A 15,757-nucleotide genomic window follows, 5' to 3' on the forward strand; every position below is an offset into this window, starting at 1 on the left:
ATGACGTTAAAAGAGTTTTTCATCAGAGTAATCCAAGTTTATTACATATAAGGTCAGGTATCGTTTTATATGATAGATGTGTTTTTATTAGCTAACGTCTGACAGGTCAGGACACCTTTAAATGATCAGAAAGTCATTATTTTAGCTGCTGCTGCTGCTGCTGGTGGTGGTAACCCAATCCTCTTTCTGACGTTTCTGGATTCTGCTTTTTTTAAACACATTTATGAACCTAGAACACGTGTCAGAGTAAAGTGACTGAATAATAATAAAACATATCAGTAGACACAAAATATAGCAGTGTTATGTAACTTTCACAACTTTAACAAAGTTCTGTGGTTCTGGAGAACGTTTAGTGTTTGACAGAACCTGTAAAAGGTCTGAGTTGTCTATGTTTGTGGAACAGAACACGCGGTTATTATTCATCTGTTTGTTTACCTCTGGAGCTCAATAAATGTAAACCAGACTGCCGGACGCTGATGTCATCTAATTAGCATATCATTATGTTTTCTCCCAGCCACGTTACACTTGGGGGTTTTGTGGCGATACGGTACAACCTACCGCTACGATGAGCGCGGCTCGCCGACGGAACAAACACGTAACGTCTGTCTGGAGGATTATTCCCTTTAGGAGTTCAACACTTTAGCTGATCGCTGCAGGATCTCCGTCCAGGATCTCCTCAGAGAGGAGCAGGAAGCGAGGCTGACAGGAGGAATGACAGAAGAACGGAAGCTCTAGTTTCTCCTCTGTGAAGCAACAAAGTCTGGAGATGAGACCAAATCAATGTCAGTCACTGGAGGGGGGGGGGGGGGGGTCTACTCCTCTTTGTCTCTGTTATCTGTGACTTAACTCCTCCTGAAACCTCCCTGAGCAACAATCAGAGCCTGAAGCTCAGGCATACGTAACTGATGTTATCTAGATGGGATGGAGGTGTCAGGACTCTGGGAAGCAGCAGGAGGACACCAGGAGTTTGTAGTAAACAACTCCAGGTGACATGGTTCCTGCAGGTCTCTGCTCTCTACAGACTTCTTCCTATTCCTCAGAGATCCTGGTGGGATTCAGCCAGCTGCAGCTCCTACGACTCCTCCCGCACTCCCACAACTCACGAAAACAAACAAAAGCAGTAGCCATAGTGTGGATGTACATTATAGACAGGTGTGCACATAAGTGGTTCGCAGGTGTGCACGCGCTGTCAAAATAAACAATGCGCACCTGAAAAAAGTTCCAGCACACATTTGCGCACCTAAGATTTTGTGGAGGAAGGAAGACATTTCTGGAGCATTTTAAAGATGTCCAAGAAGCAAGCTCCATTAAGTAATTATTTTGGTTTTCCTCCGCCTCCAAAAAAACGTCAGACTGAGTCGGAACCGCAAAAGAAAAGAGTATTCGCTGAGAAGTGGCTGCAAGAGGTCGGCTGGCTTCAAACAAATGATGAACGCACAGAGATGTGGTGCAGATCATGCCGTGAAAATCCCTCCCTGGCAGACAAAAACAGCGCCTTTTACATAGGCACTGAAAACTTCAATCGCCCAGCGTTTGATAAACATGCTAACAGCAGAGAACATCAGAAAGTTGTCCTCTGCCGTGTGTGAACTGGAGGAAGCCAGTCAGGATAGTGAGGAGGAGGAGGAGGATGATGATGATGATGATGATGATGATGATGATGATGAGAGTCTGTAGAAATAAAAACGGCATTTATGCCATTTTAAAAACTTCAGTGCTCTGAAATAGTGATTTTGTTAAGTGCTTTAAAATTCATTTTATTTGATTTTTGTTATCACAAAAGCAGCTGTTTACACATTGTGTTTTACATTCAGACAATTCAGTCATGTTATTTGAAAATTAGAAGGTTTAAGTTAAGCTGGCTATATGTACCTGTTGTACTTGTTGTTTTCAGTCAAAATTAAAATATGTTGCATCATCAACGCGTTACTCCATTGTGTTCCTATTGTGAGTTGGGTTAAGAATTAAGTGCATTAAAACTGTGAGGACCAAGCAGCAACCATAGGTTCTCCCCTGAGTACCAACCGCTAAATATTATGTGCACCCCTGATTATAGAAGTCCCACTGGTCATCATCACACACTGGTGTGTGAAATTTGTTCTCCACATCCGACCCATATCCTGGGGGAGCGGTGAGCTGCAGACACAGCTGTGCTTGAGAACTATTTGGTGGTTTAACCCGCCAATCCAACCTCTTAAGCCGAGGCATTGGGTCCCACTTTTAAAGTCTTTGGTATGACCCGACTGTGGATTTGAACCCATGACCTTCCAGTCTCAGGGTGGACACTCACACCACTAGGACACTGAGCTGGTTGAATTACTAGCTGCAAAAATCTGAATTTATTCATGTTCAGGTGAGTCTGAGAGTCTACAGCTGCAGCAGGTGAGTCTGAAACTGCAGCAGCCAGGGGAGTCTGAGAGTCTACAGCTGCAGCAGGTGAGTCTGAAACTGCAGCAGCCAGGGGAGTCTGAGAGTCTACAGCTGCAGCAGGTGAGTCTGAAACTGCAGCAGCCAGGGGAGTCTGAGAGTCTAAAGCTACAGCAGGTGATTCCGAAGCTGCAGCAGGTGAGTCTGTAGCTGCAGCAGCCAGGGGAGTCTGAGAGTCTAAAGCTGCAGCAGGTGAGTAAGAAAGCCTAAAGCCTGATTTATGCTTCTCCGTCTGCGTCAGTGCGGAGACACGCAATGCCATTATCCGTCGTTGCGTAGGGCTCCGGCAGGCAAGCAAGTATGTACGGAGTCGAGCCCACTTTTTTAAACATCCGTCGAACGAGACGGATTACGCAAGCTCATGATTGGTCAGGATGCCGCTGTTGTTTACAGCGCCGCCATTGCAAAGAGAGCCGAGGATAACTAGCGGCAGACACGGAGAAGCTTGAAGAATACCTCGCGAAAAAACTCTAAAAATATGAACGTTTAATTCTCCCGTGACTGGAGGAGTGAAAAGATGTGCAGCAAGCGTTTTATTTGTGGACGGAAATGACAGGAAACATGGGTTTAGAGGTGGGGAGCGCATGAAGAGGTGGAGGAGAATGAGAGACAAATATGTCCGTGTTAAAAGTCTCTTATATACACAAAAAACACAATATAAACACACTATCTTGGACCGATACATGACAGGATACCACAGAACAGCGCTACGCCCTCTGTTGTCCTGTGGGGGAATTGCTTTGCAACACTCTCCAGGAGACGGAGAAGTAAAAGAGCAAAACGCTTCCGTCAATCCGTGCGTGTCTGTCCCTTGCGGAGCTGACGGAGAAGCATGAACCAGGCTTTAAGATGCAGCAGGTGAGTATGAGAGTCTAAAGCTACAGCAGGTGAGTCTGTAGCTGCAGCAGCCAGGTGAGTATGAGAGTCTAAAGCTGCAGCAGGTGAGTCTGTAGCTGCAGCAGCCAGGTGAGTATGAGAGTCTAAAGCTGCAGCAGGTGAGTCTGAAGCTTCAGCAGGTGAGTCAGAAACTGCAGCAGCCAGATGTCGAGAGTCTAAAGCTGCAGCAGGTGAGTCTGAAACTGCAGCAGCCAGGTGAGTCTGAAAGTCTAAAGCAGCAGCAGGTGAGTATGAGAGTCTAAAGCTGCAGCCAAGTGAGTCTGAGAGTCTAAAGCTGCAGCCAGGTTGATGGTTTATCACTTGGGTCTATGTGGCAGGGGTGAGGAGTGAGCACCACCTCACCCCTGCCACATGGACCTCAAGGGACTAACCATCAATCCTGCTCAATGGTCAACTTTCCTCGTGGGGTCACCCATAAAGACAGTGGGAGGGTTAAAGCTGCAGCAGGTGAGCCCGAGTGTCTAAAGCTGCAGCCAAGTGAGTCTGAGAGTCTAAAGCTACAGCAGGTGATTCCGAAGCTGCAGCAGGTGAGTCTGTAGCTGCAGCAGCCAGGTGAGTCTGAGAGTCTAAAGCTACAGCAGGTGATTCCGAAGCTGCAGCAGGTGAGTCTGTAGCTGCAGCAGCCAGGTGAGTCTGAGAGTCTAAAGCTGCAGCAGGTGATTCCGAAGCTGCAGCAGGTGAGTCTGTAGCTGCAGCAGCCAGGTGAGTCTGAGAGTCTAAAGCTGCAGCAGGTGATTCCGAAGCTGCAGCAGGTGAGTCTGTAGCTGCAGCAGCCAGGTGAGTCTGAGAGTCTAAAGCTGCAGTAGGTGACGAAATCCATGGATTTGGTTAGAAACACTAGACTTGAGCACCAGACTGAGAGCTCTTATTTCCCCGTCAGATGTTCCTCTGGGTGTTCCATCCATCAACTGGTCCGATGGCTCCAGCAGCACAGATCCATAAACACTGCTGGTCAGAAACCGGATCGATCCTCACAAACCAGAGCAGAGAGAACATACGGAGAAAGGTACTGATCGGGGGTTGGTCTGGTCTACCTGGTGAGGAGGAGCACTGGTCCATCTTCAGACCACCCCTCATGAGAAGTGGGTCATCCCAGAGATAACCAGAACCTTCGTCCACAGGGAGGTCAGGCTCAGCCTCGGAGTAAAGAGGAGGAGCTTATCTGGAGCTGCTGTTCCTCCTCATCAAAAGGAGTCCGCTGAGGTGGCCCTCAAATAGGATTAGGAGGGGTGCCAGGAGATTCCCTAGAGGGATCTGGGGAATGTCTGGACCTGTAATCTCTATAATCCTGGATTAGCAGAAGAAAAATGGTTTTATAAAACTGCTTTTTATTGAAGAGTAGCATGAAGAACTTATCTGTTTATGAACATATTGATCAGAACAGGAAATCCAGACCCTGCAGGTGAAACTGAAACATCTGACGTTCCCAACTAAGATTATAACCAAGATAATCTCTGATTATATCTACAAACATCCAGCATTAAAGCATAAAACACCCTGAGAGGAAGAGTCACGACTCTTCATCTAGCCTGTGGAACAACGATCTGGTACCAACAGAACCGACACCGACCCAACACCAGCAGAAAACACACCAGATCTAGTTATGCGGTTATTATAACTTATAATCAATTATAATCCAGACATCGTCTCAATTCATGTATTTATTGAACTTCTTTTATGAAATTTAAAAACGAAACATTAAGAATTGTATTATTTATGGTCTTGAAAAGGTTTAGATTAGAAAACAAAACCAACATTAGTCTAAAACAGGATCCAACCTCTGACTGAATCCAGCCTGTTCCCAGCAGAAGCAGCACCTGTTAGCTCAGGCTGCTATAACGAGACTTTTCCTTCTTGAATCATCTGAATGAGTCACTGATGAAAACAGCCACGAATGGATGAATCCATTCAGAAAACACACAGCTGTTCTGTACAGAGGACCCAAAGTTAAATACTAAAATAGATCCTTTAAAAGGGTCGCTGACATAAATTAATCCGTCCCAGGACACGTTTGTGACCTTTCAGATCTGGGCTCTACAGCTTTTCCACCTTAAACGTGCCCAAACGTCCTGTAGACATCAGTAAAAAGGCTGCTGTTGCCACAGTAACAGAAAACAAGACTAATGGTGGCTAGAGTCAGAACTAAATCTCCCACTGACACACTGGTCGCCTCAAACGCTCATCTACCAACAACCATAAAAGCGACAACGGCACTAAACGACTCCCAGGACAGAATTATGTTGAGCAGGATGGGATTCGAGGTGGTTCTGCTCCGTGTAGGCCCATCAATAAAAGCAGGAGATTTATCTGCCCCGAGTGAGGAAACGCCACATCGGACACCATTACCTCTCGTAGAGGCTCGTAACAGCTCAGACTCATTTTCTGCTTGTAAACATTTAGCTCTGTGAGAGCAGCAGCGTGGAGCCGCGCCGCGCCACAACCGTAAATCAGTCGGTGCGATGCAACGCCAAGAGTGGGGATCGATTTTCTCACCCCAGAGGATGAATAGATCTCTCTCTCTCTCTCTCTCTCTCTCTCTCTCTCTCTCTCTCTCTCACTCTCTCTCTCTCTCTCACACACACACGCACACACAATGCTTTTATTTTGAAAGGGAGGAAGTTCCCATCATACTGATTAAAGAACATTAGCTTTAGCTGAATAAAACTGGTTTAGGCTCCACCCTGTCCCTCTCTGCTGTGCTCCTGCCCTACAGCATCTGAAGCCCCGCCCCCTGCACGAATGCTTGTTAGTAACACGACTGCTTTATTTATGTAGACAACTCTTTCTTCTTGGTTGTGATTAGCCGTTTTCACTCAGGTGTTCGATGGCGTTGATCCAGGAGTCCAACTAAGACATTTTGTTGTAATTTTGGTTTTGAGCAGCTTCTCGGCCTTTAGATTTAATCAAGTATAAAGGTTGGAGATGAGCTCAGCTGAGATACTACATCATGTTACATTTATAGGCTGAATTGATTTGGAGGTTTCCTGCTGTGTGATTTTTTTCCCCTGCATAAACATCACACAGAAACAAGGTCAAAGGTCACCTGAAACCAGAAGTAGGTGACTCAAACAGACAGTTCCTCTTCCGCGTCACGTTTTAGGTCCTCGGGGATGATTAATTATTGAGTTACAGAGGGAGTCAACCCGAGAGCTGTGTGTGTGTGTGTGTGTGTGTGTGTGTGTGTGTGTGTGTGTGTGTGTGTGTGAAGTTGGCATCAGGCCTGGTTTCTGGTTGCCATGACAACACTGTCCCTTGAACCAGGAGAGGTGCATGGAGAAACAAAAAGGTTAACGTCGGTTTCCTTCATTCTTTCTATTCTAATCATAACAACATAAAAAAATACAAAATAAATATTCAAATAATTATTGTTTCTCGTTGCTGCTATTTGTGCTAATGATTAATCTGAGAAAAGTCGATCATTTTTCACTATAATGACCTTACTAGACTTCAGGTCTGCACACATCCACCAACAAAGCTAGAACTACAGCAATAAAGGCATATCTTTATTTTGTTTATTTTGCATTAAACTCAAGCTTCTATAAAGAATCTTCAGATAAAAATGATAAAGATGAATTGTTAGAAGAAGTTAGTGACGTTTTTATCTTAGTTTGTTCTGTTCTGACCCGTTCAGACAGTCGTAGAACAGATTTACTCTACAACAGGACACATGTGAGGGAATCCTCCTGTAAAGAGCAAGTCCCCCTCAAATCAACTTTTTTATCATGACAAAGTACATAAATGAGTGTCTAATCGCGTTGTAGACACGTGTAGTCAATAATTAGGCACTTTAGTGCATCTTAAAGTTTAAATATTTTGCCTGAAAAGGTCAGTGTTGCGCCATCTTCAGGTAAAAACTCAGCACTAACATCACTATTGGCTAAAAGGTACCCTGTGGGCTTACATGGACAAGCACCATCTTACATTGGTGATCTTCTTAGTCCCTACACCCCCAGCAGGTCCCTGAGGTCCAGTGATCAAAGCCTACTGGTTGTGCAGCACCAGGCTAAAGGTCAAAGGTGACAGATCATTTGCTGCTGTAGCCCCCAGACTCTGGAACTCTCTCCCCCTGAGCCTGAGATCAGTGGACTCAGTGGTCTCCTTTAAAAAGCAGCTGAAGACTCACTTGTTCAAGCTGGTTTTGGTGTGACCCTCATCACTCTTATTCCGACTTTCCCAGGATCCACTGATTTCCCTCTTTCCTATTCATTTTATCTCTCCCTCTCCTTACATTTTTTAATCACAACTGTCAATTTTTGCTCATTTAAAACATATTTTAATCACTTTCAAAATTCTTTTTTATACATTTTACATTTTGTGTTTTAGTGAAGCGCTTCATGATTTTAATCTTGAGAGGCGCTATAGAAAAGATATTTTCTTCTTCTATGACGTTAGCTGGTACCATATGATGTCACAATGCTGCGGTGAGCCTGTGTGTGTATTTGTTAGCCACTCTGCCCTCTTGGTCTGCTAGGCAATGCCTCCTTGTAGTGCATTTTTCAAACAGGAAGTGGGAGTGGAGTAAGAACCTGGTAGGGGGTTACTTGCTCTTTAACTTAATGAATTCATGCTACAGCAGCAGGGTTTCCCCCAGCGCTTTATAAGTCTGGCGGCCCGCCTGGCTGTGCTTGCCCACCCGCCAGGCTAAGCGTCATGCCCCGCCCCCATCCACGAACCTACTGTGTCCGCTGACACGAACAGCCCCACCCGACAGCCAAAGCCGCCAGGCTTGAAGCTTGGTTTAAGTTTGGTTTATGCTTGACACGTCTGCGAGGTCCGCACGGTTCCACTCGGCAAAGTTGCGTCATTTTAACAACCACGCCCCTCCGCCACGCCTCCTCACGGCCCAAACTTTCCGCACCGCGCACCTAGAAAATTTTCTAACCACGCGGATGGTCGGACACGGAAAAACATGGCGGACTGGCAAGAACTACTATGGCAGAGGTTCGTAAATACAGACATTTGTATGATTCAGCTCTCAGAGATCACCGTGATCAACATGTTGTTAATAATTCTTGGAGAGAAATAGCTCGCACTGTCGGAAAAGACGAGAACGCTGTTAAAAATGCTGAAATGCCGTGTTGTAAACAACAGTAATGTTGGCGACGGTGGCACAGGAGTTAAACGCTCGCCCCGCAATCGGAAGGTCGCAGGTTCGAGCCCCGCTCAGTCTGCCACTTTCGTTGTGTCCTTGGGCAAGACACTTAACCCACATTGCCTGCTGGTGGTGGTCGGAGGGACCGGTGGCGCCAATGCTCGACAGCCTCGCCTCTGTCAGTGCGCCCCAGGGCAGCTGTGGCTACATTGTAGCTCATCACCACCAGTGTGTGAATGTGTGTGTGAATGGGTGAATGACTGATTGTGTTGTAAAGCGCCTTGGGGGGTTCCAGGACTCTAGAAGGCGCTACATCAAATACAGGCCATTTACCATTTACCATGTTTCTGTGTTTAAAAAAGAACGAAAGCATGGATTTAGAAAGACACAGCAAGAACACACCTAAGAACAGTAATTTTTACTTCTACTATGGTGTAGTGTTGGATGCATGCCGTAGAGCTCCATGCTGCCCCCTACAGTTTGGGAGAATATTGGCTCACCGCAGAGACGAGCTGCACGAACCATAAACGCTGCGAGTTGTGAAGCGCGTTCCATCCGCGAGCCGCATCACCACGCGAAAAGTGAATGCGTCAAGCATCAACCAAGCTAACTCATTTTCTGGGGGAAACCCTGAGCAGACCTTGTCTACAGGAAACCAGGGGCTCAGGTGATAACGACAGATGATAAAATGTAAACATGTGATTCAGTTTTAGTATTTATTCTGAATATTTTCACAATAAAAGTAGAGTTGACTCAGAATTATCTTTATTTGTGTTGGCTACTCCTAACATATTCCATTTAAATCGAGCTTTTACTGGATTTTGAAAGATACGTTTGACTCCTACTTTAATACATTTTAGAACTAGTTTTCTCTTTCTTTGTTAGTCTGCTTTTATTTTATGTTCGTTTTGATGCGGTAAATACTTCTGTTGCCTTGTGATTTAAAAACTCTGCACACAAAGACTAAATGAGTTCGAGAAACTCGATGATGGCCTTCAATCGCCACACTTCTGACATCAGAACCAGAACAAATCAGGCCCATCTGATTTAAAATGATAATAAAAATGTAAAAAAATGGGAGAAATATTCTAATATAAAAATCTAGTTCCACTCATAAGTTCCTCCTCTTCCCTCAGCCTAATGTTTGCACACCTGGGCATCGATCCGTTCTCATCTTTTATTCAGACGGTCGTCCCCAAGTGTCACGTTTCCTGTCCCTGCTGGCGGCCATGTTGGCTCCCGTTAGCTCCAGCCTGGTTCTCAGATCAGGTTCAACAGGGCCACTGGCCTACCTCCGATGAGCTCCTCTCAGTAAAACACTGGTTTGTTCCTCGTGAGACCGTTTCCCTCCAGCGTGTGGAACCACTGTTAAAACAGAGTCGGGGTCAAACACCGATGGGAGAAAATGGTCCAAACTGGGAACGTCGTCCAGTCTTTCACTGAGGAACGCTGTTCCCAGACACATTCCCGGACTAACCTTCCATCTCCAGAAGTTAGGAACATCGTATGAATGACTGCTCATCCTAAAGGTGTCTCTGAGACAGAAGTGAGATGTGTCCCAGTTGACCACAACAACTCTTTTCAGAAACAAAATATCCTGTAAGCCTTCTGGGTGTGTTTGAAACATCAGCGACTCCCACAGCAGCACGGGGAACGTTTCAGGAATGCTGTTTAATAGTCCATGTCCCACGGTCACCGACCTGTCAGACCTGAACCCCACAGAACTCGTCTCCCAGTTCCTGTCTTTCATCTGCAGGACGGGACGTTTGTCTCAGCCTGTCCAGCAACAGGACAGACTCAGATTCTGACCAACAAACACATAAAAACGTCCCCGAGACAGACTGTCAGTGAGAAACACCTGTCTGTCTGCTTGCATACATCACATTTATTATGAGGTATGCATGAGAATCTCTCTCTCACACACACACACACACACACACACACACACACACACACACACACACACACACACACACACACACACACACACACACACACACAGAACATGGGAGTTTGTCTCGGCCGTTGCCATGGCGACCGTCTGTGACATCTCATGCCACCCACACCTTTCTTCTGACAACGTCTGCTCTTGGTTCACAGATCTATTTGTGGTGACCCCCCCCCCACCCCCCTCCCCCTATTGGTGACATCACACCTCACATCACACCCACGTGACTCCCGGTCTCTCCATCAGACACACAAACAGATCCTGGATCAGTTCTGCGGGTCAGCCAGGGTCCTGGAGAGGAATTCAATTTCAATTCAATTCAACTTTATTTATATAGCGCCAAATCACGACAAGAGTCGTCTCAATGCACTTCACATAATAAACATTTCAATTCAGGTCAGTTCATTAAGCCAATCAGAAATAATGTTTCCTATATAAGGAACCCAGCAAATTGCATCAAGTCACTGACTAGTGTCAGTGACAATACAGCAATCCTCATACCAAGCAAGCATAAAGCGACAGTGGAGAGGAAAACTCCCTTTTAACAGGAAGAAACCTCCAGAGGTTCCTGGCTCAGTATAAGCAGCCATCCTCCACGACTCACTGGGGAACGGTTCCACATGAATGCAGCGACAGGAAGATTTTAGGTTTATGAGTAACTGACAGGTCATCAGGAGGAGTTAAAGTCTGAACATAACAAGGTGGAACTATAATGTGACCAAGAGCAGCAGCAGGACCGTTTATGGAGAACACACCACAGAACCGTTCATAAACATGCCTCACGTGTAAACAAGCACGTTGTTAGTGTTTACGTTTATCACACGTACCATGAAGCCTTGATGTTCACATGTTGGTTGAATCAGAGTTCTGACAGAACCGTCTGCTGGAGCAGCTCTTTGGTACGAGTCTAATAAATAAATCATCCACATGCACGAGAGAACGTTTTAACTTTGCTGATTTTTGACCGACTTAACCCAAACTAAACATTTACACACACACACACACCCGACCCATTGACCAGAGCAGGCACAGGCTGACTTTAAGTTCTGGATCTGCCTGAACCGCTGCTGTTGTCTGTATTTATTAATATTTTTACTTATTTATTTATTTCCTGCTCTGCTGCAGCGACCCAGTTTGGCCCTCAGGGATCAATAATCATCTCCTCTCTATCAGCACGCCGTCGGCCGACAGACATGCGGGAATTTGTCCCGATGACAGAAAACAGACGGAGGAGATTTGTTCGGCGCGTCTCAGTTTGGATCAGGGTTCTGCTCAGAAGGTAGACACGTTCTCTAGGAACGGTTGTTATTTCAGCTCAGTCCAGACCAGGAGAACGCTGGCTGTGATGTAGCATCAGCTGAAGTCCTCCAGCTGGAAGTCCTCTTAGCTCAAAAACCTCTGTTTACACGAAGATGAGAAATAATCATTTATCTTCTCCTGCCCAAGAATAAACAGTCAGAAGGTACTGATGGGGGCAATGTATTTGATCAACAGGTTAGAAGTAAAGACATTTAAAAGGGAATCTAAACCAACATTTTCTTGTTTGTGAATGCAGACAGCCTGGGTGGTCAAAAGTAGCATGCCAAAAAGTCTAAGCTGTGCGTGACCTACTTTTTATGTAAATTAAAATGTTTAAAACTACCAGAGAAAAACTTTTACTCTGAAAAACCTCTCATGAAAATGTCACAATGCGGAGCCCTTCCTCCTCCAATCAGCAGGCCTTCTGGTTTAAACCAACCAATCAGCAAGCAGCTCATTAGCATATTCATGTCCTGGCCAAGTGGGAGGGGCGAGGCTGATTTAGGGGGTTGGACTGGCCTGTAACAGAGCTCCTGGGACAGACGAAAGCCAAAAGAAAAGTTCTTCTGCTTCTTAAGAGATTCAAAGCAGTTTTAGATTGCTGATAAACTGCATTCTTTAATACTCTTTAATGCCAGGTTCGTGGCCAGAAATAGACATTTCTACACTTGCAACAGAGCTAATGTATAATAAGGTTGGGCGATTTAAATAATTTGGCCAATCGTCAGTCCAATAAATGGCCATGGGCGATACATTCGTGCATGTGACTCTTAAATAAACGTAGATAGACGTAATGATGCACAGACTGATTTGCGAACACAGAATAAATCTCAATATATTGCATATGGTCGATAAGTTCGTCCAATGCAGAACGTTCAAGTAACTTCAAGAACCTTCGGAACCCAAACGCCACACTGAAACTTTTATCATCATCAGGTCTTTCTTTTATCTTATTTTCTTTATGATCATGTATTATGATTATTATGATTATTATTATTAGAAGAAGAAGAAGAAGAAGAAAGTGTCCCAGGTACTTAAATTTAATAATCGAAATTTTACTCATATATGTAATAATCTAAATACGAATGTTGCAAAAACTTATTTTTACTCAATGATCATCTCTCATATGGACCACTGTTTGACATCCTGCAGGGTATCTGCAGGTTTAAGGGAGCCAAATTTAAGACTTTTTAAGACCTTTTTTAAGGCCACTTGGACCAAATTTAAGCTATTTTTAAAATTAAATTTAAGCTATAATTTCCAGCTATTGCCTGGAACCGGTGCTAACCACGTCACGAACGTGGGATTAGCCATCCAGTTACCATTAATGTTGCACTTCCCCATGACGCAAACTCCCACTAGCGTGCTCATCTAAAAATAGCCCCCTTTCACAACCAACTGAATGTGTACGGTTCCGCTTACGCCAACATCGTACACAAAACTTGCTGAACACTAACTAGAAATTCACGAAAATTTTATAGAAATAAAAGAATCTTGTTTATTGGGTCTTTGGTAATTTAAGACCTTTGGAAACTGTATTTAAGGATTATTTGTCATTTTTAAGGATTTTTAAGGCCTTAAGTTTGAAAAAGCAAATTTAAGACTTTTTAAGGACCCGCGGATACCCTTTCCTGGTCACTCGCTTGTCCAACAACACTTAAAACTATTGAAAACATTTATAAAAGAAGTTTAAAATTACTTGACAAAAAACCGACTTCCCACCACCATTGTCATGTGTTAAAAAAACATAAATGACAACTTCAATAACTTAATGAAACTTAAAAGAGTCTGTTTAACACTCCCTTGCTCCACCACCACTAAAGCAGTTCATTAGGCATAAAGAAAGCTCAAACAGGACCACACGAGCAACAATTCGAGGAGAATTGTTTATACCACATAGACGGACAGCTTTTGGGCAGAACGTCCTCTCTGTCAAGGGTGGCCGTCTGTGGAACAGTCTTCCTCAACCCGTTAGAGAATGCTCGACTTTCAGTTTGTGTAAGGCAAAGATTAAAAACTGGTTATGGACAAATCAAGTGTGTGATCATGTATGAGTTGTATAGTTTTAATGTTTTATTTGTGAATAGAATGGTGTGTATGTGTAAGTTTGGTGATGGAGTTTTTATTATGAATGAATGATGAATTTTTATGAATTATTATGTCTTTTTCTGTCTGAGGACAACAGATGGAACTTAGCCTTTGGCTATAATCTGGCATGTTTACATTCACGTACGCTGCTTTTACATTGATGTTCATTAACATGCACTGTCCTAAATAAATAAAATAAAATGTAAGAAGAAGAAGAAGGAGGAGGAGGTTCTATGAGCATCCAGGTGTCTGAAGCTGACGGACTACAGGAAGGTATGAGGAATGACAAGTTTATCCGTTCCAACTTATCCTGGAAACCCGGATCCAAACAGGAGGAATGTTATTCTCCTACGGGTCTGGAGCAGCACAACCAGAAGAAAGGATGAGACTAGATGATTCTGAGTGAAGAAGACGTTATGTTTGTCTCCATCGTCATCATCAGCAAAACAAAAAGAACCAATGAGGTCTAGTCAGGTTCGGTGTTCATGCCTGTTTGTAAAACCACAACAAGCAGATGGTTTGTTTAGAGAAAAGGAATAGAAGGTCCAGTCTGGATGAAGGAGGGATGATGGAAGGAGGACGAGATGCACTAATGAACGGAGAGCTTTAAAAACAAGAAAAGGTGAAAGGGGTGGAGAGATGAGAGGATGAAGATAAAACAAGCAGCTTGAAGAATTTAATGTTTAGAAACGGGAGGATGAGAGGAAAAAATGAGCAGGATGACGATAATTAAGAGTTGGATGGAAGCAGATGAGAGGGATAGAGTTTATTAATATTCTGCAAATGACCACAAGATGAAATGATGCTACGGAGGGGTGGAGGGTAAACAAGAAGAGGATGAAGGCGATGGAGGGATGAACAAATGCATGAATAAAAGGGACAGAAAGAGGATTGGTTGGAAAGAAGATCATAATGGTGTGACGATGGAGGGATGAGTCTTGGAGTAGAGGGGGTGATGAACAATAGAGGTATGGATGAACGATGAATGAATGAAGGAGGGATGCATGAAAAGAGCCATAATAAGGATGGAGGGATGCAGGACGGGTTGTGGAGGAGGATGGAGATGATCAGAGCCTGTTGTCTGAGGGATGGAGGGAATTCCCTGTTGCTCACAGCAGCAGCCAATCAGCTGATGAAGTGTTACATAACATCACTTTAGAGGTTCACCCCGATTGTATCTCCAAATATCGCGAGAAAAAACACGAAGTCCAAATATTTCATCTCTTCAACCAATTAGACTCGAAATGTCCAAAACCAGCCAAAATAAATCAGTAAAACCAAAAATATCAACGTGAAGTATCACAAAAAACAGCCTGGAGCTGAGAATTCACCAAACAGTCCAAATAAAAACGACCCGGTAACATTTTCAGACGTGTTGGTGCTAACGAAGCACAGAAAACACGATGTTTATCCTCAGAGAAGCTCCGATTTACATGCATTTATTCACTCTCCCCGCATGTTTTGTTTTTGTTCAAAACAACCACAAACAAAGAGCAAAGGGGCAACAGCTGAAGCCCCGGGTCTCACCTGGGTGGCTTTATGGAACTGCTTCTTCAAGCCCGCGACAGACATCTCCTCTCCGGTGAAAAACAACCAACACGCTTCGGATAAACAGCTGGTTTAATCTGGACCGAACCGGAGTCCTGGAGCCGGCCGACCCTCCCGTTTACGGCGGACAGAGTCCGTTTATCGGTGTGGAAGAGGAGAGGAAAAGAGCGGAACCAGACCCAGCTGGACGCGTCCTCGGAGCGGAGAGAAAAGAGCTGCACGCAGATCCTCCAACTGGCAGATGGCTCACGCGGGCGGGAGTCATGGCAACGGGAACAGAAAGTACAGAAACCTGAAAATTGTATTTATGAAGGATCAGAAACATGATCAGCTGTGTACGGAAGCCTGCTGTGTTCACCTAAAAGTAAAAAATCTTTTTTATTTTTCCCTGAATTAACTACAAGTTTATTTACCACAAAATATAATTTTAAGTAGAGTGCTTTATTATTTTCTGTCAT

The 15,757-nt window shown here is 44.4% G+C and overlaps 1 protein-coding gene across 1 annotated transcript in view; it reads right to left on the minus strand.

Annotated features, from left to right (window-relative positions):
- Positions 1–15,557, minus strand: part of LOC107376849 (endophilin-A1) — a 39,236-nt gene extending 23,679 nt beyond the window's left edge. Inside the window, exon 1 of the mRNA XM_015946165.3 lies at positions 15,279–15,557. Within this exon, the coding sequence (XP_015801651.3) occupies positions 15,279–15,323 (45 nt within the window). The 5' untranslated portion in view covers positions 15,324–15,557. The remainder of the gene's footprint in view (positions 1–15,278) is intronic.
- Positions 15,558–15,757: the final 200 nt, after the last annotated feature.

Source organism: Nothobranchius furzeri, chromosome 2 (assembly GCF_043380555.1).
Source record: "Nothobranchius furzeri strain GRZ-AD chromosome 2, NfurGRZ-RIMD1, whole genome shotgun sequence".
Classification (NCBI taxonomy): Eukaryota; Metazoa; Chordata; class Actinopteri; order Cyprinodontiformes; family Nothobranchiidae; genus Nothobranchius; species Nothobranchius furzeri.